Genomic DNA, 25,960 nt, shown 5'->3' with positions numbered 1-25,960 from the left:
TAAGATTCTGTTAATTATGTGTAAGGTTCTGTTAATTGTGTACATGATTCTGTTAGTTGTGTGTATGATTCTGTTAACTGTGTACATGATTCTGTTAATCGTGTGTAAGATTATGTTAATTGTGTACATGATTCTGTTAATTGTGTACATGATTCTGTTAATTTTGTGTAAGATTCTGTTAATCGTGTGTACGATTCTGTTAATTGTGTGTATGATTCTGTTAATTGTGTACATGATTCTGTTAGTTGTGTGTAAGATTCTGTTAATAGTGTGTAAGGTTCTGTTAATTGTGTACATGATTCTGTTAATCGTGTGTATGATTCTGTTAATTGTGTACGTGATTCTGTTAGTTGTGTGTAAGTTCTGTTAATTGTGTACATGATTCTGTTAATTGTGTGTAAGGTTCTGTTAATTGTGTACATGATTCTGTTAGTTGTGTACGTGATTCTGTTAGTTGTGTGTTAGGTTCTGTTAGTTGTGTACATGATTCTGTTAGTTGTGTGTAAGGTTCTGTTAGTTGTGTACATGATTCTATGAATTGTGTGTAAGGTTCTGTTAATTGTGTACTTGATTATGTTCATTGTGTAGGTGATAACTGTATTTTTTCATGCTACTAGTATTTTATAAGCCCACCATCATCATATGTTGGGCTATTCAAATCGCTTTGCGTCAATGGCCCGTCATTTGTTATTGCTATTACTTGAGAAGAACTTAATAGACATTTCTTTAATTCCATATGTAGGTTCCCCTTGGTCCCTAGCTGTGCCAATTTGATATTGGTAGTGATCAGAAAAGCAATATGGCCCATAAGTGGCCATCTTGGATTTTGACTTCACAAGTTTGTTATCACTAATTCTTGAGAACTACTCTATATATATATTTTATCAAATTTCATGTGTATGTTCCTTTAGATCCCTAGTTGCCTGTTTGGGCTTGGAACTGATCAGAAAAACAAAATGGCAGACAGGCAGCCATCTTGGATTTTGTCTAGTAAAAATTGTTATTGCTATTTCTTAAGAAGTACTGAATGGATATCTCTCACATTTCTTATGTATGTTCCCTTTGGACTGATCAGAAGAAACAAAATGGCTTTAAGGCGGCCATTTTAGATTTGGCAGGTAAATGTTATCATCGCTATTTCTGCAAAGGGACGTTTAAATGCCTTATCATTAAGAGTGAAAACAGAGAAGAGAAAAGAAGGGAAAACATCCAACTTTCAAAGGACATATTAAGATCAAACAATGGTGGGTGCCAAGATCCCTCTTTGATCTCTTGTTTCATCGTTCTAAATTTTCGATGAAGATTTTCAGAATATGTAGGAAGAAAATCATTTCAATACTGATATACAACTGATATAAATTTCGATGATTCTTTTTAACATAAATCCGCCAAAATATTAAACCAACAAAAAAGACGATTTACAGTATTTTTATTGGGATCAAGAATACACGTAACAAAGATGTACAATTTACGATAACAATTATTTCTTTGATGTCAACAAATGCACAACATATCATTCAACAGTTTGTATACATCCAAAATTTATCTACATATAAATTATCAACATAATCCAGTCTTTACCAACAAGACCATATTGGGCATAACTACCCAACAGCGTTATAATGCAAGCGCTGATTTCATCAACACAAAAAACATCCACATCATCATTTCATGTGTACAGTACATTTGTGATACGTATGTGACGTAGCACACATCTGTCTGCATAATGCGTCGTTCTTTCACCATCTGATACACGATATTATGTAATCTGTTTTTACAGAGGAAAAATCGTCTTTGTCGACACAAACTTTAATGCACAATCTCCCATGCTCGATATGCTTGACCTTGGTTTGTTTACAACACAACGGCAATACTATCGGTAGGCAAGGGTAGTTTACCCTGGGAGGCTCAAGCTACCTTTCACTTTTGTCTTATGATATTTAGAAACGCCAGTCATGTGCCGGTGCAATACAATGTTCACAATCCCCAAGCTTAACAAGCTGTATGGCGAAAATCGACTTTATTGTTTCAGCGCCTTTTTTAACCGAACATTTTATGCACTCATTTGAACTCTTTTCTTGGACTACGAACATTAACAATTATGCAATAACTGTGGTGTTTAAAGCAATTGTTTCACACGAACAGTTGTATCACAATTGTTTGAAGTACATGCAGCATCCTCCCTTTCTAGAAAGGTCTTTTATGGAAGGAAATTAAGGTCTGATTACTACCAGACACGATAACCTCCCTTTATTCGACGTCATTTCCGTCGCCATGGCGATGCATCCTTTGACTTGTATTCGGACTGTGAAAGGAGTTTCGTTATCCAGAGAGCTGTTGGGAGGGACTGACACCCCAAATATTCGCGACGAAGTTCACGCTGCGTGAAAGGTGGTATGACGTTGCATGGGGCACCAAACAATGTTGTTCTCACTGCACCACGTGACCCTTCGTTCACCTCCGGCGTTGAATGTTTGATAGAATTTTTACTGTGCTGAAAGAGAAAAAAAAATATGAATGAATTAGTAATGGAAGGAAATTTCAGGAATAATCAGTCACGTGATCAAAACATTGTGCCCAATAAATACCACACACGAAGTACAAAATGAATGGTTTACTAAAAGACGAACTGTCTTTTAAAATCAAAACATGGCATTGTATGTACGTCCAATTCAATTGGAAAATTAAAAAAAAAACCAAGAGCTATATGAATTAACACTTTCATGATTACAAACAGTTAACCTGCGAGTACATTCAAAGGTGAACAGCTTTATTTATGGCACAATGACAACATGATGATGCAAATTGAGGATAAAAAAAAACTCGTGATATGATTTTTTGATATGACCCTTACATGACGGGTATCAATTATCAGTGTGATTGATAATCTAATTTTGACACAATTTGGACATATATCAAGGTGATGGTTTGCTAATTAGCATGTCTCCGATTACTTGTGAATGTTCACATATCATTTCTGAATCACACGTTGAATATACTGCCAAATAATAACGACTTTAAATAGATAAAACTGGTTTTAAGTATCAAAAGACCAGCTGATAAAATTAGAAGATTTGATATCAAACTCTAGGAGATCGATTTCGCGTTGCTCCTAATATTACCAGCATGATTAGCCAAATTTGTGTTTTACACTTCCGAGGAATGTTTCTCGAGCCGTTTTGGTGCCCGATCAATAGACCAGCCCACGGCTTGTTCTATTATTTCAGTTTAATCGTGTGCACGCGTCATTCCTTCTTCATACAGGCCATTAAACTAATATATATTTACACTTGTCAGGAATGTGACTAAGTCTCGTAAATCTTTGACCCTTGACATTATCTATTGTACCTCAATACGTGTGTCTATAATTACATACGGGACAGACCAGCCCCTTTCCAGCCCTTTATTACCTCAACGAAATATTATCAACTAGTATGATCACAGAGTGCATGGTTGTGGGGCAATATTTAACCTTTGCTAGTTTCCAGTACCTTACAGTGCATTGAGCCTACCTGATATCAATGTCGCACGTACTATGGAATATGTCATTTGAAATGTGCGGATTTTTTTTTTGTTTTGACTATTAAAGTATATGTTCTGTCAATACCCGCTGTCAATGCTGAACGTATCATTAATCCTTGATAGTTGCACGTCGAATTAAATTAACCAGATTAATTCATTATTACTTAATTACTGCTCTTCAACCTTCAAATCGTGATCTTAATCACACATTAATAAATCAGTATTATTATTAAAATGCCAAAGTATCAATACTGTTTGTATGTTGTCGTATGCATCAGGCTTGTCAAGGGTATGCACCATGTAAAATGAATGATTTTGTACACAATAATGGAGGACAGGTTTGACAAGATGATCATGATTAATCCAATCAAAATATGACATTCTTTATAATGTTCTCATGTGGGCAATGTTTAAATTTTTTGATACCGGTGTTTTGTGCATATTGTTGTCGAGATTAAAACCCTTATGCATTTGGTGCCATCAGCTTATGTTAATGCTGAGCAAACCTCTATTACAATGTAGATGATGCCTGTTAATATTTCTATGAAATGCTGAACCCAATTATAATGTTTCTGTTTTATATAATAATTTGAAATAATCAATGACTCACATTTGAAACTTTTGTAAAGAGTTCTTACTTTATGTTACCACATTCAGTATTGTCACTACATGTTTACATAGTTAAAAGTGAATAAACTAAGTTATATTTAATTTGGAATATTTCGGACATTTTAATTTAAAACTGCTTAAAAATCTACCTCTAGTCTATTATTACTGAAGATTTCTCGAATGCTGGTTGTACTACACAAAACAATGGGCAGCTATCCGATTCCGGAAATAGGCACATCAAAACGCATCATTAGAAAAATGATAGTCCGTTTGTCTATGCTCGGTAAAGGATTGACACAGTATCTATATATGCCAATGTTGTATTGCAGAATATAATAAAGTTTTGTTTTAACATACTATTTTTAAAATGTAAATGCTCTATAATTATAGAATAATTATTTGTGTCGTTCTTTCATTTTTTTTTTTTTTATTTTATTACAAGGCCACATATTCAACATACCTTGTGTACCTGCCACGTGCATTCCTGCGTGTGATTGGCCTTGACCCACTGGCGCGTGTACTCCCCATCATAACTGTATTCATTGTCACGCCCACTAGCGAATACAATCACGTTCCGGTGACGGTGAGAGTTCCGAAAGGCGTCTCCGATCTGTCCAGCGTAACTCTGGTCCACAACCACGTGTACAAAACTTGCTGAGCAATGCGTGAGATCCTCCTTAAGTTCACTCAACAGGTACTTCTCGTTATCCTCAGCCTAAAAGGTAGAGTTAGATACAAGATAATACTAGTTTCTAGTCTGATTCGACATGTTGTATTTAATGAGAACGGATATTTTTTATAAGAAGAGAAATATGTATTTTTTTTTAAGAACCTCTTGTATAGAGATAACTCATTCAAGAATTTCGTTCAAGAACAAGATAGATTTCATAAAAACATAACGAACACCATGAGAGACAGTAATTCTTGAAATAATCTCCTTAATGCCTCCCTTAGCATATATCTGATAGCAAGTTAATATTTCTCTCGGGACGTAAACTTTCAATAGATTGGAGATAGCTTTCAGAGATGTCCTGATTAAACATAATGAACATGAGGACTTTGAAGCAAAATTATAACTCGAATTGTTCGCTTTTATCATTAACGTATCGTGAAATAAGTTTGGCAATTTTTACTTATTTGAGTTTTTTCACCATCAGTGTGATTTCGCGTTTTTCGGTATCTAAAGCCAAACAGCATGATGACCGGTCTGTTTATACGAATGAGGTGCAGTCCCAAAACTATTTATATTAAACCTAATCATTTTCCTGCTTTCTACCTCCATGGCTGACCGTGACTGAAAATGTTCTCATAGGTTATGAATAGAGACCACCCTCGACCATCTGATAAGGTCTCTATAGTGTGATAACAAATGGTTAGAATGCGCCAAAAATACTCCAACTCTTACGTTCGTGTGGTCTCAAATTGATTCAAAATTTTCATTTTTCTCCCAGCTGTGTTTACACCTGGAAACTACGGTTGTAGAGAGTATTCAATTCATGGTCATTTAAACTTTTCAATTTTTGTTATATACATCATTGTAGTAAAAAAAATCTGTTCAGGATGAATAATCTTTTCATAAGCTTATGAATGTGTTTTTCCATTAATATTAATATATGGTATAGTCTGACCCAATTCATTATCAATGTTTTTTAAACAGTATATGGTTACATAGTTACAGTATAGGAATCTGCATATCAGTTTATACAAAACACAAACAATAAAATACAACATAACAAACGCTTGATTTTTTTTTACTTTTTTTTTTCTATTCGAAAATATCCCTGTCAAGACGTGTGCTCTCTGTCGTTTGTCATAATACATAATAACTTTTGTTACGTTTTTAAGTGACAAGACACATATGTCCTTCTTAATTTCTTTCGTGTATACTTTTTTCATAGAATGATTTAATTATTTTGACTAACATTTATACAGATTTGTACTTCATATTGATAATATATACATCAAACACTTTCGTCAATATATATTTTTGTAAACAAGTATAACAATGGCGGAATGCTTTTATCATACTTAAACAAGTAGGCTTGATGCAATGAAAACGCCTAAACATTCCTTTCATAGGTTTGTAAATGTCGCTTTCTCACCACATTTCACATCAATTTAAATCAAAGTTATTTTGAAAGTTTCCGTGGTGACAGTAATGCACTTTTACAACGATATTCCGGAGCTATCGGAAATACATAAACACACCACAAGACATCTTGACGAACCTGATTGGAGACCTGTGGCCTTCATGTCATAAACGCTGATTATCATCGATGCATATTTATTTTTTAATTATTATTTAGGGAAAAAAATCTGATTGATACAAAAGATATAAACGGTAGAGAATGAAAATGTCAATACATGGTCACAAATCTGCAGAATATATCGGTGATAAAACAGTGTTCTCAGCGTCAATATAGATTGTTTTGCAAGGCCAGTATTCGTCATTTGTTCATGGAAAATAATCAATGGTTTTCAATTATTTTATTTGGGTCGGTAAACTATCTGCATGTCTTCTCCCACAGAGATAAGCGGGAAACGTTTATCGATAAATATGGTACCACGATGATTTTAAAAACATGTTATTGACCAGGAACAATCATCACGTTAAGGAGTCTTATTAGGTAGTGACCTGACGCTTTAATAACGCATTTTAACACCTAATTTGCTGGTATTTTGTCCGAGTGAGACTTGACAATATTGGTAAGTAAACACTGTTTTTGATTTCTATACACCGAGTTATATAATCAATCACAACGCTTAAACATCAATACGGACGAATAAATTATTAAGAAATTAAGACATTTTTTTAAAAATTTTTAATGTTACTTACTCTAAGAATGTGAACTAGGGACCACATTGGTCTCCTCGCCTTATACACAAAATACACAAACTTACATATTAGTGCATACATCCATGGTATTTATATATATAGTGATATCTTATTTATATAAATGGCGTATTTATATATATATATATATATATATATATATATATATATTTTAATAGTGTATTTTCATATATATCTATGGTTTATCATATATGTTAATAGTGTATTTTTAGATATTTTAATAACTTAATTTGTCTGAATATCGATATAACAATCCGTTAAATTTCCAAAAAAATATCCGTGCTAAAAGAAATAACAAAGGCGAATAATCATGTTTTCCTCCCTATTGTCAATTATAGGAACTGATAACAGTTGATACAAGTAATCCAGAATCAGTACACTAGGTAGGATTTACTAATATACTAAAATCTGTGTTTATACACATTCGTATCAATTTATATATTCATCCATATATTTTGATATTATCATGTGTATGAATACCGACGGATAGAGACACCCTATATTGATTTATATATATTTGTATACAAATTGGCAATATATATCGCTGTATATACTCCACTTTATGTTCATTTCGATGTATGATATTGACATAATCATCTGAGTTCCTTCAGCATTATTGTACAATAAAAGATACCCCACAAGCCCCGTCCCTGATGATAGGTCATAACAAGCGTATTCAGATCCTAATTAATGGAATGATTTATAAAACGCAACTAACCTTGATTCTTTATCAATTGTCTGCCTCCTACAACCATTGCGAAACACGTTATTTACTAATTTACATCAGTCACCCTTATCGTTCTCTTCGGCCTTTGTGGGAGAAAACTGGAGTTACCAGAGAAAAACGTGCATGGTTTGGCATGTTACCTCATACCTTTTATACGTCCGTTCGCGGAATCGAACCCAAACCACGTAGTGAATTTCCATCACAATGATTTCTCTTCCTATACTTTCACTTGGCAAAACTTTTGGCCTTGGCCTTAACGTTTGCCAACACGAGAGAGTTACGCCTTGTGACGCTTGACAGAGACATGATATTGTATTTCATGATTTTAAGTTTATATCAAATAGCCTGCTGTTAATGTAGTAATTACTGATGGACGTGATGCTATCTATTTCATGCTATGCTATTACAGTTTGATGACACTATAAAAGCGTCCTTGAGTGGTCCTATAATCCGTGAATATCATATTTATAGGACTTTAGCTGTCGCGAGGACATAACCCTCCAAACAAACAAACAAGTCTTACCAGACCGTCATTGTTGACATCCCATAGAAGCATGGTCCCATCTGTCTTGGCTGGGCTGTTGAGATACAGGACCAACGAATTAACACAATGTGGAGACCGACACAGAGTCTGTATATGGTATCGTAAGGCGTACTTCATAGCCGCTGGGTGGACCTGATGGGGGCTTTCACCTGGCACTGAGGAAAGAGAAGGCGATTGTACTTTATAGCACTCGGCATACAATATATCTAGTATCGCAAAACAGAACCTTATTTTCGTAAATTAAGCAGCTGTAAAAATCTACCAACATTACTTACTTTACAAGGTTTACGTGGCGGGTATCGTCGATAAAGCAGAAGACGCTTACTTTTCCGGAACATCTGGTCTTATTTTCCTACTTTCTTTCAGGAGTCTCCGTGTAAATCTTTTTTTTCATATTTTATCCTAGTTCTATGGAATTTGAATTTGAATTATGATTATGTTGCCATGTTGGTATTTTCGATGTTCAGGTCAGTTTATATGATAAATATATATCGTTAAGTAAGATGTTTACAATGTCATATCACAGCACACGGCTTTATCATTAAACAAAATCATATTTACAGCTTCAAGACCACTGTCAATCTGTGGTAAATAAAAACAATAAAAAAATCGTCGACATGTCAACATAATTTTGCTTCAAACTTCAAAACAAGATTAAAATTTTATACAAAGAAAAAAAAAACCACGGAAACCTTTGAAAAGATAAAGTGTTTCAAAAGAGTAAGCGTCTTCTGTTTCTTCACTCGCCAAGTAAATCGTGGTCAAGTCATGTAAGTAATATCACGTAGTGATCTTAGAACAAAGTAAACAACAAAGGAACCAACGGGAAAACAAACGATCGTCAAAAAGCGCCTAGCTTCATAACAAGTTAGAAGTATTTAAATCCTGATAAATGACTTATTTGTGACTATATTTACCTAGAATTATGCATTGTCATAGTGTTTCTTTATATCGTGTTTTATTACTGTAGTCATTTCATCTCAGTATTGATCTTCCTTAAAGGATTGATTTTTTATCGATTTTCCAGGTAACTTTATTCAACGAATTCTTGTATACAAATAAGTTATCTTTTAAAAAATGACTTAAATCCTGAATAAACACGGATTACTTGAGTAAATTATCCATCCACTTATAAGAAATGAAACTATTTGGAAACGCAAACATGAAATTTGAGCCACACGAAGAATTATAATTGTAGACAGGGTGTCATGATGGCATTTATACATTGAATAAATATAAATATTCAGATGAAAACAACAAACGTAAATGGTAGATGAAACAAAAAACGGGAAAATTCAATGTTTTGAATTGTGTCGAAATCGCTTATACGATAAAAACCTTTAAGATAAGTGTATTTGAAAAGATAGGATTTTTCAGCATATCGCCTGATTCCAATTTGTTTTTAAACAAATTACATTTGATATCAATTAATTCATTAATTTGTTCCAACGGCACTTATTCAGAGAGATTAGGAGGAAGAAATCAAGGTCTTAAAACGTCTGTATATAATATTGCCATGTTGATAAATTTAGAAATTAATTGAAAATAACAGCAACCAAAAATAGAAAATGCCAGTCTATTAAATTATTTTCTCTTCTATATATATTTCAAGGCTATCATCATAATGAATGAGCTACACTTAATTTGGAATATGCATGGTGTTTGTTAATGCGCAAAGCCGTTCTGGCGTCTAATTATCATTTATCCACTTATATTCTGTACCAGTCTCTTCAGTGGTACACCTTTCTTATCAAATACACCATTATGGAAACATTCCGTAACACATTTTTTAATATACTAGCTTTGAAGTTGACCTTCCCTGTTGTTCTTAATACAACCACTCAACATTTGTGAAAGTTGGTACTAGGAACTTGCTTAATGCATCATGTTCAACTTCTTTGAAGTTGATGATCTCGTCAAAACATAATACAGATAATCGACCCTATTTCCGGGGTAGATATGGAAAAACGGAATTTTAGGGGTTAATTCATACGCTGTTGGCAATGGTGCGAGGCGCTAAAAAATCGCAGTCTGTTCTTCAACGCTTTTAAAAACATGATGTACCCACATATAGTTTCTCGGCAATGGATTTCCGTTTACAAGCCATTTCATCATCACTTGCCATGATTGCATGGCGTGTGATTTCTATAAGGGATGTCGCCATTTCAATAACGTGTACAAATATAAAGCATTCATTTCATGCAAGTAATTCAGCATTGCGTTTACCTTTATAATGTTAATCAGGCAGAAAAGATAGCGTTGTAAAAACTTGACCCCGCCCACTATCGTTATCGGAAATTCTCACGCTCGTTTGCTCGCCCATTATAAACTTTTCACTCATTCACGAAATTATGCATGGCCTCAATTGGCCGGAAAATATCACGCTCTCACGCTAGGGTCTACGGGTTTTCTGAATGGAGTTTTCTAAAACATACAAAAATTAAAAAAAAATAAAAATAAAAAATGCTATGGCTGAATATATATATATACAAATATATATGTATTCAATTGAAAGGTTCACACTTTCACGTACGCATAGTTTTCTCTCTTTTTTTGTAAAACTGTTAAACGTTTCCATCATTTATGATCGTTTTATATGTTTGTGTGTGTTTTGCCTGATTCTAGTGTAAGCTTATTCGTAATATCCCTTCTTGGTCCCCAAAGTGTTTAAGTTTCGTGTTGTATATGTGTGGTATTTGAAACCGTTGCTATCTAGATCAAAGTTTGAAATTAATACGTATGGTCAGTTAACATATAATAAACAAATGAAATTCAACCTATCAAATTTCATTTCTAGTCATACAAAGTTATAAACAATGAATCTACCGGTTCGCTCCATTTCTAATATGTTGGATACATTCAACGATTTTTAAATATACGCATTGCTTACACGCTATGTATGATGTTAACACACAAAAAACTATGGTTTTACAAGTTCAAACAAAAGAGTTGTACAATCTACGAATCAATATTTCGTTTAAAAGGTAAATTATTGGATTTTATTTTGTATTTTGATAAGTAAATGCTTAATTATGCATTAACAATTTTTCCGGTAATTAAAGTGTTTGGTCCAATTAATCAAGAATGTTTAAACATGGATTAGTACCAGTGATAGAATGACTATTAAAGGGGTGGATAAAATCTATTTATGTACGATTTTTTTTATATACTGCAGGTAGTCCCTTTTAAGTTCAATTTTTATTCATATATTTTATTTAAAAGGTTTTCTTATGCATTAAATGCATGTATGTTGCATGTTATCAAATGAAATATGTTTTCCAATATGAAATATATTGTCAACGAATAACGATGCCAACTTATACACATTGTGACTTACATTGTAGTAGGTCGGCTAAAAACACATAGCTGCAAACTAGGCACATGCATTCATAAATATCGTGATTAATCCCAAAAAAAATAAGCACATTGTTGATAAACAAATCAAGATTACATCTGCCGTAACATATCATGAGTGTATGACTGGATTTTCAAATAATTCGATACCTTAAGCCAAACTTTATAACGCATTCAGGCTATCGTGGACCAGAGGGAGCATTACACCTGAATATCGGATCGCTGAGCTAGTTTCAGTTACCACTGCAAATTTGTCTTACTGTACACAGAGTGCAGACTGGCCCTTGTCTCTATTCTGAATGGTTTCCAAACTGAAGTCAATTTTTTTTTAACTTAGGAACGTGTAGCTTTAGTAAATATGATACATTTTGATCTTTTGAGATATTTTGTCATCAATATCGATATATCTCACTGAATTATACGTCTTTATTTAAGGTATGGTGTCCATAAACGGTATTTGGAGAAATGGTTCATCTTATGGAGCCCCTCTGCTGTTGTATTCACACCATGTGTTAACAGGACGAACCCGTTTTATATTTTTATGCACCCTTGAGCGTTTTTCGCGCATTAGCAACTGACCAAATGCTGGACATCCTTTGAAGTAGGTTCCATTTCTGAAAAGGTCATCAATTTATAATTTAATTATAGCGCGGTTGGAAACGGGTTGTTATATTTGGAATAACAATTGATACGACGGTCCAATTTTATAGATATCGTCATTAAAGAGACAGTTTTATCTCTTTACTATCAATGGAGATCGGCTTGATATTAATGACACCAAATCACGATAATGACAAAATGTGCTTTGATCTTGAATATGTTGGAAATTTCTACGGCGTGGCCTTCAAGCAAAGTCCCATGCGTGCGGCTCATATTATCGCCATCAACCCATTTGATTGACACAGTGAATTATACGCATGCGCAAACAGTTTCATCAGCCAAATGACCTGTTGACCTGGATCTACAGATTACAGTAGATATCTTTATCACTATAGAAATAAGAATACCTCGGGGATGTTTCCAATATTATTTCAGAATTTGTGTTTCATACTTCAAAACTATTTCTGTGTCACTGGTCAGGACATCATGTAAGAGTATTTCAGATGAAGGTTGCCAACAAAGCAAACAAGAACGTATCACTCATGCAATGTTTTAAAGATTGTAACAGCTTGTTTGTTGCCAAATACTTAGTAATTTGGCTTCAACAATATATAACTATTGTATAACCTTTATTTTAGGGAAGTTTAACCGTCGTCATAGTGATCTCATTGAGAAATATTCGATTTCTTTTTGTGATATGAAGGCGGACATATTTGATGCTCGTTAGTTTGCTTGTTGGTTCCGATGTTGTATACTTTCATAATTGGAGAACGTGCCATTATTTACATGGACTGAACAAGAATAACATGGCGGGTGTCGCCAATTAAACATAAGACGCTTACTCTTCCGGTACACCAGTTGTTATTCTTTTTGTACTTGTTCGGGTGGCCACTGTGTAAATCTTTCTTTTGTTCATATGTAACCCTAGTTTTATTGAATTTGTGTTGGGATTATGATTCTTTATGCTGGTTTTTGTCTTTCGATGACTTGTGATGTTAGGGGCGAAAGTGTGAAATTCTAGAAGGAAGGTTATGAAAATCGGCATCGATGTATATAAATGAATTGTAACTTTTAGGTGAGAAGGTTCACTAAAATTAATATGTATCAATTTGATAAATTTGGAATATTCCATCACTGAAGACCATAATACTGTACAATATTGTTTGTTGATGAAGTCTTACATACATCTGATTAAAATGTTTACGTGTTGATAATAACTGGAAATGTCAAATGCGTTATATAAAACTTGATATAAAATTGTAGAATGGCTACTGTGTTGCCAGTTTAGCTATACTTATCAATGAAAACTAGGACACGTACTGTTAAAAATACCTATCATTTAACCAAATCTACTATAAGTACTTAGAAAATGGAGTACACACTTTTGTATTACAGTTAGGTTTAACTGCTACTAACTTTCATTCCCAGCCCTTCAAATTCCTCACACAGTAAGCAAACAAGTAGATAAGACAAGATTTGGGGGTTGAGCATTTAGCAGGTAACATTACGCTGTTTACACAATGACGGCTTTGTAATGCTATATGCTTCTATTTCAAGTGGATTTAACACCGTTGCACCTCGCCTACTGTTTGAGTGTTAATATTGTGTGAATAAAGGATGATTACTTGAATTGCTAAAATATACTGGAATGAAGGGCAAATTTACGTCAGAAAGAAAACATCTTCAGGCATCTCGGTTTCATCGCATTGACCCTCTAGGTTAAATGTTATCACATACTTACAAATGCACTCCGTAGCCACACTGCAGAATCACTTCATATTTGGGGAGTTCTAATTTCAATTTTTTTTGTTGTTTAAATATATCGTTGGCATATCAGTTGGTTTGTAAATAGTACACGCATTGATTATAAATATCCATAAAAGATTTTGCAGTTTATCGTGGACGTATGAATTTATTAATTTATAATACCGAAGAAATGAACAAAAATCAAACACGATGAAAAAAGGATTAGTTTACAGTACCTATATCTTAATTAGACTAACAAACATGGTACTTACAATTGATGCCGGTAGCTCCGTTCGCAAAGAATATGTTGATGTTTCGTTTTTTGAACGAATATTGTCGTAACATCCAATAGAATCGTTCTAGGTTGTGCTTGTGATTCACCCCCGTGGTTTGTCTATTCCAACCTCCCGACACGAGAACCGCCTGGTCACAAATTTCAAAAATCCTACATGTCGTGTGCACCATTTCGTGAGTTGTTGAACACCGCTTGGTGTTTTCTTTGATTGGGTTGCAAATTAGTTCTGAGGATTCATTCAGAGGTCTCAGTTCCGGACACCGTCCAAATCCATCTTTATTTTTCCAACATTTGAGAAAATTATATCTCGGCTCCATATATAACTCTTGCGTTCTACCCGTGTCGAAATGTACCACAGGAAGAAAATTGATCTCACAACGTCTTGCATGGTGCTTACGTCGGCCATGTCTCTTTATAGCGTTCTTACAACGGCGTTTTAAAGCAAGCGTTAAACAATCTCTTGATGATTCTGAAATGAGAGAAAATATTTTTAATGGTTTACTTCTAATAAATGGAGGGAACGAACATTATAAAATTCATATATATAAATATAAATTCATAAATATAACGCGAAAGTTCTGTGCTGTCCGAAATCAATAAAAAAATATGACAATTTCAAAAAGTCATGCTAAATTAATGTTTAATGCAAAATCACCACCAATGTTGGCATATATCTTTAAATTGTATCATTCCTGGAAGTTGTAAGCAATACGGTTTTTTTTTCATAAAATTGAAATGTTATCGTTAGATATAAGCCATGTTGTAAGTCATTAACCATGCCGTGAATAATTAATAATTTAGTTATTTATTCTAATTACATCGCAATGTACATGTCTTAAAATTAATTAGTTTTATAATTAAAAACGGATGCTATTAATTCTTTAAAAATGAATGCATTTTAGGGCAAGAATTCTCGAGTTATTTTTGGAAGATCCAATTTTAGAAAAATAATTTGTTTACACTGTGTAAGAATGAAATTAAGGAGAATATAAAGAAAGATGGTAATGAATATAGACACGCCACTTGTTTAGCCACAGCAGGGGTGTATAACTGTAAACTATTTTTGTATTCGAAAACCGACGCTGTGATTCAGTACATTTCTCTTAGGTTATCGATGTTTTGTGGTAAGTAGTCAAAGAACAACTTCATGACGAGAAATTCGACTATAATGTATTTAAATTAGAAGTTAAACAGTAACTTTGGATATAACTCAGCAGTAGACATAATGCTAAACAAACATTTCACTTTTATGTGGCGATGTTGGCCGTTGTTCAGGAACTCGGCCCAGCGCCCTTGTATTTGTCCCAGTTCACAATCGGATTGAACAACGGCCCTTACCTCTGCATTAGAGGGTTCAAAGAAATATGCGCCACAGGTGTTCACTATGGACATTAAAAGCGCATTAATTTAACAAAGTACATGTGTTGTTCACCTGGTTTCAACATCCGCGTGGAAAAGTGTCCCTGTGCAGGTGGGTCAATAAGGGCAGATTTATTCTTAAGGATTAGTATGGACGATAGAAAACAGATGACTACCGAAATTTAATGAGATGCGCCATGAGTTCATAAGTGTTCGGTAATAAAAGTGCATTTTGTGCATGGGCAATGTTGTACGCTTCTGTACAGATGCATATGTTTTGCTGATAGTGCTGTGAGCCAAGACATAACAGAGAATACGTTCAGATTTTTTTTCTGTTCGATTTCATTACCCAATTACTACTGTGGTATACCTGTAATTGTGTATATGTTTAATAGATATGATGAGTCATAGGACTAATCATTATAGTAACGAGTGTATTTGATCCGTGTCATTCTCATTAGTAGTGTCTGGCCCTTACAGCCATGTCGGGCACCTGCCCCATCCTATTGTCTCTCTAATACTCTAGCTAATAGGGTCTGGTATCATTCTGGCGGTGTATAAAAGAAACAGACCCTATTTGATAGTTAATGATTCTGACTAGCTCAATCCAACATGTAAACCCACAGCTGTTTATAACGCGGAATCTGATGATTTTATTTTGTTTCATCCTTTGAATTTTCGCATGATAGAAATAAGAAAAAAAAATATTTAGCCATATTTTTAGATAAATTCTTTTAAAACATGATATAGATTCTATAATGCTATTTCCTATGTGATAATACAACTGTATTTATTTAATACCCTATAAAAATAAATGGTTTACACATGCGATATTTGCACCTGTCCACTAGATGTTTCATGTTAATGGTTCACGTGAACATGAAAGAAGGAATTTGATTATTCCGTATATCAACTCGAATGATATATTCATGACAGGAAACGGAGAGTCAGTTAACGTGTAAATAAAGTGTGCAATAGCAATTCATTATGCGTTACTGTATATCTATAGGATTACCAAATATAAGGCTTGAAGCTTGCATCTTTTTTTTCTGATATTCAAAATATTTCTCCATTTTTTCATAAATAAATTATGTCACTTATTTTGATACCTGCAGTAAGGTGTGTTAAGATTAAATCAACAGGCGGATTTGCCACACTCAAATTTAAATTTAAAACTTAATCCTTTCCGTATTTGTTATATCTTTATAAAGTTTTACAAATCTTATAAAACATTAGATAATCCTAAATAAATCGAAAATCGAAATTATATTTTTCAACAATACACTTCAAACTTAACATTGTATATAGGGTAATGAAAAACAAGTAATGTGTCACCTTAATAGACAAATATAACACAAAAGTGATTCAAATTATAACATATATGACATCACAGGATCTGTACTTAATAATGAAAATGTGTCGTTGAAAAATATTTTCTAAAAACAAAAACAAATTCGGTTTCTATTCGGCATTACACCCGTGGTTGTGAACGTAGGTATATACGTGTAGTATATACAGGGATAATTGGATAATTGCCCGAGGAAAGGCGATGATTCTGTGCCGTCTGCATCGACGTACATTCCCTCTGTGTTAACGAGAGTGTCGGCCTCTTTGATGTTGGTAATGTATACACAGTGACAAACGAGTAAAGATATGATGGACCTCTCAAAGCTTGTGCTAACCCTGTTGTTACCCGATAAGAAATGACTTGGATTACCTTTGAGAATTTAATGTTTTCAATTCCCTCGCTAACCACAACGTGCTGGGTATTAAACCATCAGCTGTGTAAAACGGATATGTGGATAGCCCTTATACTATATAGGCGATAGCCAAACCCCGTGTAAATAAAACAAATTCTGCCCTAATATATAACACATTATGTTTGTATTCTTTATGTGTGTATTAGTTGGTGTTTACCTGTAAGTCATTTGCTCGAGGCAATACCTGCTTTAGATATCCGAGATTTTTTTTTCACCTAAACCATTTCTAGTGGTATCAAGATTCGACTAGAGAAATCACTTTCGGTCCAAGGGGTAGGTAAGAAAATGTTAAAGGGCAACAATAAACCTCTACAAACAAAACTCATTTGAAATATTGTAATTCCATTAAATTAAGTAAACACCTCTTTGTCAGGAGGTTTGTTAAAAATGATTTAATGATAGATACTAAATGATTTCTACCCCCGCTGTGGGTTGGTTTGTGTTTGGTCGTGTGGCTTGTGAGTCACTTTGTCTCGGCTGTTGGTAAGATTCGGGAGTTCGGTAGACAATATCTGCCTTTGTAAAAACGATTTGAAATATTTCCTGATATATCGACAAATAATAACGTCTTCATGTTGGTCCCTCCTTGCCAATTAAGTATACGTATGCGTTATTGTGAACTGTCCCGGTAACACGAACTAATTGGCATGAAATAAGTATCGAAATCCTGTCCACAAAAGGTCGACATTCCTCAGTTCTGAATTTGATTGCGGGACCAAGTATTGTTAGGTTATTAACCAGACAGATTCTCATCAACAATGTATTAGGTAACGTGAAGCGCAATGTCGTCTTCAACAACGGTATGTGTGTTATTTTCAAACGCCTCTTACGCTATCTCATGTGTAAATATGTATCAGGACATTATGAAAATAACGATTAAAAGTGACTAGGTTTGGTTGTTACTGTATACACATAACCAGAAAACATAGAGTATGGGAGGGAAAAGACGTAGTATTACATGATATTAAAATACAGAGTTTCAATAATAGATTGTGTTGCTTGTGATCATAAAGATTAATTATTTACGAGCAAAGTGTGCTGATGCATTTCTTTACTACATCTTAATGTTGTAGGATGTTTCACCTGTACCATTCACTGAAATCGGGAGCTGTGCAGTGGTTTTGACACTTTTTTCTCTAAATCTAGCGCTAATGTTATCTGATGTCCTGTGGTAAAATTTTCCTTTTTATTTTCTCAAACTACATAGTTAAGACATGCTTATAAACAAATTAGTGTTAATGGGCTGCCCAGTGCTGTATTATATCGTGGCAAGAAATGTTACCACAATTGCCGTGAATGACGTGAGACTGGCCTTCCGTATGACGTTCATTGAGATACTAGCAGTTACTACGAGGATATTTCGCTTCAAAATGACCCTAGAGGGCGAGAAGCTGACCCCAACAAAGAGACTATGTCACTTTTAAAGTGATAGAATTTGTATATGAGATTGTATGGATGATATTTACTGTGGAATAGATGTATATCTCAAACACCGAACAGTAGTCATCTACCGCAAAGGAGAAATGAAAAACCGATTAACAGTAGGGAGCATAATTGGCGGGTTTCTTGCTGATGTTGAAATTTAAACATTCTCAACCCAATCTCGTCACAATCCTAATCTATTTCAATGTGACGTTGAGGGCTTAATTATGTTAGAAATAAGATCTTATAATAACAGGGTGAGGTTAAATTTCCATGCATATATGCATGACATGGGATGTACACAAAAGAGACCATTCGCGCAGTTCGAATGGTAGCAATCGGTGGTACAAAGCCTTATTGGCTTAACGAAATTTTCAGATACACTTTAATCTTGAATAATTATACAATCACAAATTTGAAAACAACATATGATTGTTATGGATGTTGCTATTTTCCCCTCCAGAAAGTAAAAATGAACAAATAACAAATGTTTCAGATATATTTCCACTTCTTGAAATTTAGTTTCGAGTGTCATTAAGCAAATGAGACCTGGTAGGACTGGGTCCCTGCTCTCTGCGCGCTCGATTCTCACATGAGAAGCAGAAAAGCGTGCTATAGATTCTCCGCCCCGAGTATTGTAGCTGACAATATGCGGTATCAAGTGCTCAGAATAACTGGTGCGAAATCGTGAGAACGTGTTTGAAGTAACGTATCACATAGTGCATAGACAGAGACACGAATTTAAAACGACGAAAGCGAAAGACAATGATAAAAATAACATGTATCATGAACCAATTGATAACAACGGAGGCAAATAAATCTGGGCGCTCAAAATAAGTACACAATGATATAAATATTGCAGATATCAATACAACCTCCCAATGACTACCTTCAAAACACTGGAGGTCAAATTTTCTCCAAAATGTAAAATAAACATTTCTTGAACGATATGATATCATTTTTATGACGAACCGTACTGGGAACCCTTTGTCAGGCTTATTAAGGCTTAATTTAATCATTTATTCCATATCTTTATTTATTCATATCTTTATTTATTCATATCTTTATTTATTCCATATCTTTATTAATTCATATCTTTATTTATTCCATATCTTTATTTATTCCATATCTTTATTAATTCCATAACTTTATTAATTCCATATCTTTATTTATTCCATATCTTTATTTATTCCATATCTTTATTTATTCCATATCTTTATTTATTCCATTCTTTATTAATTCCATATCTTTATTAATTCCATAACTTTATTAATTCCATATCTTTATTTATTCCATATCTTTATTAATTCCATGTCATTATTTATTCATATCTTTATTTATTCTTTACTTTTATTTATCTATTTATTTATTGGTTGTTTCATGCTTTAAATACTTCTGTAGTCAGATTTATTTAACATCAAAGAATCGTTACTAAATCTCTTTTTTCCTAAAAGAATTTATATATCAATTTCTTGATGTTTATACATCATTAGACGCTGTGCTCAATGTTATGTAATATGATATATTATTCCCCGATAATACGCAATGACCCTGTTGAAGATATGTGATCCTTAAGTACACCAAGTACATTAAGAATCTCATTTTCAGGTGAAAAAAGGCAGATAAACTTTGATGTTTCCCTATATACAAAAACATAAATCTGAGTATTATCTTGCTTGTGATTATTAGGTGTACTTTAGTCACATCTGGGAATGCGGATTCTCAGTGAAAAAATGAGTTGTAAAATACACCAGGCCAGTAATGGAACAGTAGGCAACCGTTATATACGCTGGCCGGAACGTGCGCCTAATGCCATTTTATCATAAAAATATATACGATGTTCTTTACTCATAATCTTATAATGAAAATCCTCTGTGAACACGATGTGAAACACTCTGCATACGATAATGTTCCTTACGTGCCCCGAACGCTGATGTCTACCTTGACTCAGTGATCATATGGCTTCATTGACGTGGTACAACACAACAGTTGGACCAGGACGCACATTCCAGCATTTCATGAATACTGACTGCGAAATCACAGAGAATACCATCTAACAGTTCCCCTTTGTTGCTGTGTACAATTACATTGAAGGAAGAGAAAAACATACACAAATTTCTTAAGACAGACACATGAAATTTGCATAAAACAACTGGAAACGAAACTACACAGCTTTCTGGAGTTCACTATTCTATAAACGACAGCCCGACCTGCGTCAATCACATGAAGGTAAAACGGGTCTGTAACACCAGAATTGGAGAAATAAATCTGGTTTACTTGGATTTTTTTCTCTCTTATGGAGTATTTGTAGATGTAACAAATGCATCATACGCAGTTGACAAAACAGTGTATAAAATATCAACGAAGCGGTTGATTATAGATTGCCAAACAGAAGCTGTCTTCGAGTAGATTGTATATGTAGCAAATCAGTTTATACCCACTGGCGGATAAATGACTTGAAACAGGCGCTTTGCCGTCATATGCTTCCATGCGATCTAGATACATTGGTCTATATGATATATTGCAGTTGTCAAGACGGAAGTCAAATACTTTGCGTCTATTGAAATAGAACGGGTTGTTCCTTAAAATAGACCGTTGATGGAGTTTAAAAACTGAATATGTCATTTCAACGCATAATGTTTAGTGCATTTCCTGACAGCTATCTGTTTTAACATTGTAGTAAATCAGGTTACATATTCTGAAATGGACATTACCTAATCAGTGATACTATCAATAGACAAACTAGTTTCCATCATGATACATATGTATGTTTAATATAACCTCGACCCATCCCTTCCTTTAACATCAAAATGATGCATATATGATAATAGTAATATTTCAAATCTCTTATCCTCATAGTAGTTTTACCCTAGTTCGGTCAGAAGTTTAACCCTCACCCTGTCAGTAGCAGTATCCTAACCATGTCAGTAGGCATACCCTAATCCTTTCAGTAGCTTTACCCTAACCCTATTAGTAATCTTACCCTAATTCGGTCAGTAGTTAATCCTGTCAGTAGTTTTACCCTAATCCTGTCAGTAGTTTTACCCTAACCCTGACAATGGTTTTACCCTAATCCTGTCAATGATTTTACTCTAATCCTGTCAGTAGTTTTACACTAATCCTGTCAGCAGTTTTAACCTAATCCTGTCAATGGTTTTACCCTTATCATGTCAGTAGTTTTACTCTTTTCCTGTCAGTTGTTTAACCCCAATTCGGTCAGTAGTTTTACCCTAATTCGGTCAATATTTTTTTGTCTCTAACCCTGTCAGTAGTTTACACTAATCCTGTCAGTAGTTTTAACCTAATCCTGTCAGTAGTTTTACTCTAATCCTGTCAGTAGTTTTACCCTAATCCTGTCTGTAGTTTTACCCTAATCATATCAGTAGTTTTCCCCTAATCCTGTCAGTAGTTTTACCCTAACCCTGTCAGTAGTTTTACCCTAATCCTGTCTGTAGTTTTACACTTACCCTGTCATTCGTTTAACCCTACCCCTGTCAAAAGGTTTACTTTTATCCTGTCATCATTCGAACCGTAATTGTGTTAGTAGTCAGAAGGTGAACCCTGACCTTGTCATTTACTAAGAAGACTGTTAGATATTAGAGTTGTTGGTTTTAGTGGAGATGTGTACTCAAAATACTGTTAAATATTGAAGTGTACTAGGGTTAATGGGTTTAGTGGAGATGTGTACTCAAAATACTGTTAAATATTGAAGTGTACTAGGGTTAATGGGTTTAGTGGAGATGTGTACTCAAAATACTGTTAGATATTGAAGTGTACTAGGGTTAATGGGTTTAGTGGAGATGTGTACTCAAAATACTGTTAAATATTGAAGTGTACTAGGGTTAATGGGTTTAGTGGAGATGTGTACTCAAAATACTGTTAAATATTGAAGTGTACTAGGGTTAATGGGTTTAGTGGAGATGTCTACTTAAAATACTGTTAAATATTGAAGTGTACTAGGGTTAATGGGTTTAGTGGAGATGTCTACTTAAAATACTGTTAAATATTGAAGTGTACTAGGGTTAATTTGTTTAGTGGAGATGTCTACTTAAAATACTGTTAAATATTGAAGTTTTCTAGGGTTAATGGGTTTAGTGGAGATGTCTACTTCAAATATTGTTAGGAAATGAAGGGAAAATAGGGCTAACAGTTTTAATGAAAATATGTATTGAAACCCCGTTAGGAAATGAATTGTACTCTAAGATATGGGTTTAGAAGAGGCGTCGACTAGTGATGGAAATGAAGTTTGCTTGGGTACTCAGAATATTATCAGGAGATTGATTGTATTTAGGGAAGACAGTGTTGATACGGGTGGGCCTGTATAACTATTTGTGCGTGGTGTTAAGGTGTCGAGAGGGGTGTTGTACTCGAAAAAGTGTGAGGAAACGTACTTGAAGTGAAGGTGTCGATCCGGGTGTGTACTCGGACAAGCGGTAGGAAATAAATTGTATTCGGGGTTACAGCGTGTGTACAGGCCTTGTGTACGCATGCTTCTTTGACTCTGTTAATTTAAATGTTGACCTGTCGATCCGGATCCTTAATGCACTTGGGTATCCATAAGGATGTGCTGACATGAAGGAAACCGAATTTGATAGTTATGGTTTTTAGAGTGTAACAGACAAGAGATCGTAGGTGGTCTGCGGTCGGGGATGTGACCCACGCCTCCAAGGGGCTCTCCCTTTCCTTCAATCCGTCAAGTGCTCGGGCGTATCAAGTCCATGTGGTACGATACACACCCCAACCAGCCTAAACACTGCTATTATAAAGCATAGAGATACCAAACTGCCGTGATGGCACCCTACACAGAGTGCTAATTCCATACCAACAGTGGTTATAAGAATGTTACAAGACGCTCACTGTTTCCAATTCACCTGCAGCTACTAATATGTCTTATGTTATATTATTAACCACCTGTGGTCTAGGCTATCATTAGAACTTTAGCAAACCTTTAAGCGTTTTTACATATTTCTCATCCTTAGCGTTCAAGTCATTCCCAAAGCTACAGGAGTCAAACACAGGATTTGCTATGGTAGGGTTTAACGTTTTTGACGTGAAATAAATTATTTTTAAATGTGTTAACCTATTGTGAGATTAGTAGTTTTTTGTCGTTTTCTCATTGTCAAACCGTCTATTGATGTATATTTGTTTGCATAGCGACCGTAGTTTAAATGCATACAATCTGAAAAAAACAGCTACGTGCCAGAGTTATCATAAATGTATCTGTTTGTGTTAGGGACGTTGGCTGCTTCACCAAGGTATCTGCCACTGACATATGTACATTGAATAGCACAGAGATTGAATTTTAAATATAACGGTTTTAAATCCTATTACGACGAACCTAAAATTTATAAAAAGTAAAATTTTGAATATAATTTGAATTCATCAAAATAATAAAATATATTTCTCATGGCTTACTTAATACGATTTTGTATCGTATCATAAAATCATCATATTGGCGAAGTACATTTTTAATAAATTTCTGAAAACGAATTACTCATTTAATCTATATTTAAGCGTAAAACACGTGTGCATATCACAATATTTATCTTACCTATATATATTCCATCCTTCGTCCGACAGGTATTCCTGTTTTCCTCCTTTATCACAAAAACAATGACTAAATGTCCAAAGTTAGCATTTGGGTACGGATCTACGACCAACACTCCATTAAAAGATTCTTTTCTGCTTAAAACCTCATCTGGAAGTATTGCTTTGTACCGACCTACAATAGTTTTCGGGGCTATATGTATCACCATTGAGGATTTAGGAATCGTTACTAAGTCCCGACACTCTTTTCCAGTTGTGAAAAACACATTATTACAGTCCAGGTTGTGCACATAATTATAAGCTGCCTCTGCCCACTCGGACTCACGTAAGTTTCCTGAACTTGACCATTGTCCATCGTCCAGACTGAACCGTTCAGAACTGTTGTCCGTAATGAACGGCAGAACGCTTAACACCTGGATAAAATTACACACACCCAATATGACAGAAAACGTTTTTTGCTTGAGGTAATGCATGTTTGATGACTAGGGTGTTTCTCCTTCTTTCACAGTGTGCAGTTAGCTGTATTTGATGTTTAAATCCAGTGTATTAATGCAATCCCTTGCATTACATCTCGGGTACAACCAAGGATAAGCCACATGTTGATATGATATATCTAACATCCAATAAAACAGCAATAGACAGGTAATGTCGGCTTTACAGTTGAAATCTTCGTTAAATACAAATCTTACTGATCCAAATGTAGAAGTGAAATATTAAACCTGTTTAATTAATCAAACAAATCAGATTATACGTTTGAGTACAACTATTTTACAGAAGCAACTGAAGTGCGGTCCAAACTGTATATCCATGTTTGCCGGGTTACCTTCCAATCAGTATAGAGCGAATGCTAACATCCGTACATAATATCATCACATCTGGTGCTGTACAACTATTTCCGATCGCTCAGTACCTTTCTAGCTTCCCGATGTCTTCGATCAACCCCCGTTCTCTCTTCCTGCGTCTGTCGATGACTGTGTGTGTATTATAACGTCTACTCACTGTATACCTGTGCTGGTATAAAGAGAATGAATGAACCTGCAGGTCTGCTCTGACCGCTCTACACCTTGACAATACAATCAATGCATGCCTACCTCTTCACTACTACCATTCATTGATAACGTAAAATACGATTTAACCGCGCTGTAGTGCCGCCGACCAATACAGTGCTCCCTCTTATCAACAGTCGTCCCTGTCACAGGTATGCGCCACTCATTGTCGACAATGCCTTATAACTAGGACTGATCGCGATGAATGGGTCTTTCACAATACTCCATTAAATTTCATATTTGACCAATCAACATAGTTTAAGGGAATACAGCAGACTGATTGGTTGGTTATGTGCATTTCTAGATGTTCTATATGTTTTGAGAAATAATATTCCAATGATATTAGGTTTGTCAATATTTACCTTCTCGCTGATATATACGTCATCACTTCGGTATAGACGTATGAACGGCTTCTTAGACTTGTAAATATTTATAAATTGTTTTGTTTTCATATTGAGATCAATTTAGTTCCGTGTAAGTGCACACAGTGTGTGTTATGGTTGGGACATCTTCTTCTCATCAGCTATAATGGACCAAATAGTAAATGTTTGTGGTGGATACAGATCTAACAATGT

General features: G+C 34.6%; 1 protein-coding gene across 1 annotated transcript; it reads right to left on the bottom strand.

Moving 5' to 3' along the window:
- Positions 1 to 1,502: 1,502 nt before the first annotated feature.
- On the bottom strand, positions 1,503 to 24,812 carry LOC132560874 (uncharacterized). The gene is made up of 5 exons (XM_060225578.1): positions 24,344 to 24,812; positions 14,229 to 14,720; positions 8,236 to 8,411; positions 4,592 to 4,846; positions 1,503 to 2,494 (listed from the first exon to the last, which is right to left on the bottom strand). The coding sequence occupies exons 1-5, from the start codon at positions 24,810 to 24,812 to the stop codon at positions 2,261 to 2,263; spliced, it is 1,626 nt and encodes a 541-aa protein (XP_060081561.1). The 3' UTR covers positions 1,503 to 2,260.
- Positions 24,813 to 25,960: the final 1,148 nt, after the last annotated feature.

Source organism: Ylistrum balloti, unplaced genomic scaffold, assembly GCF_031769215.1.
Source record: "Ylistrum balloti isolate Yb309-2 unplaced genomic scaffold, AGI_CSIRO_Ybal_v1 Utg371124, whole genome shotgun sequence".
NCBI classification, from domain to species: domain Eukaryota; kingdom Metazoa; phylum Mollusca; class Bivalvia; order Pectinida; family Pectinidae; genus Ylistrum; species Ylistrum balloti.
Note: the sequence above shows the minus strand (reverse complement) of the source record. Positions and strands in the feature narration are given on the sequence as shown.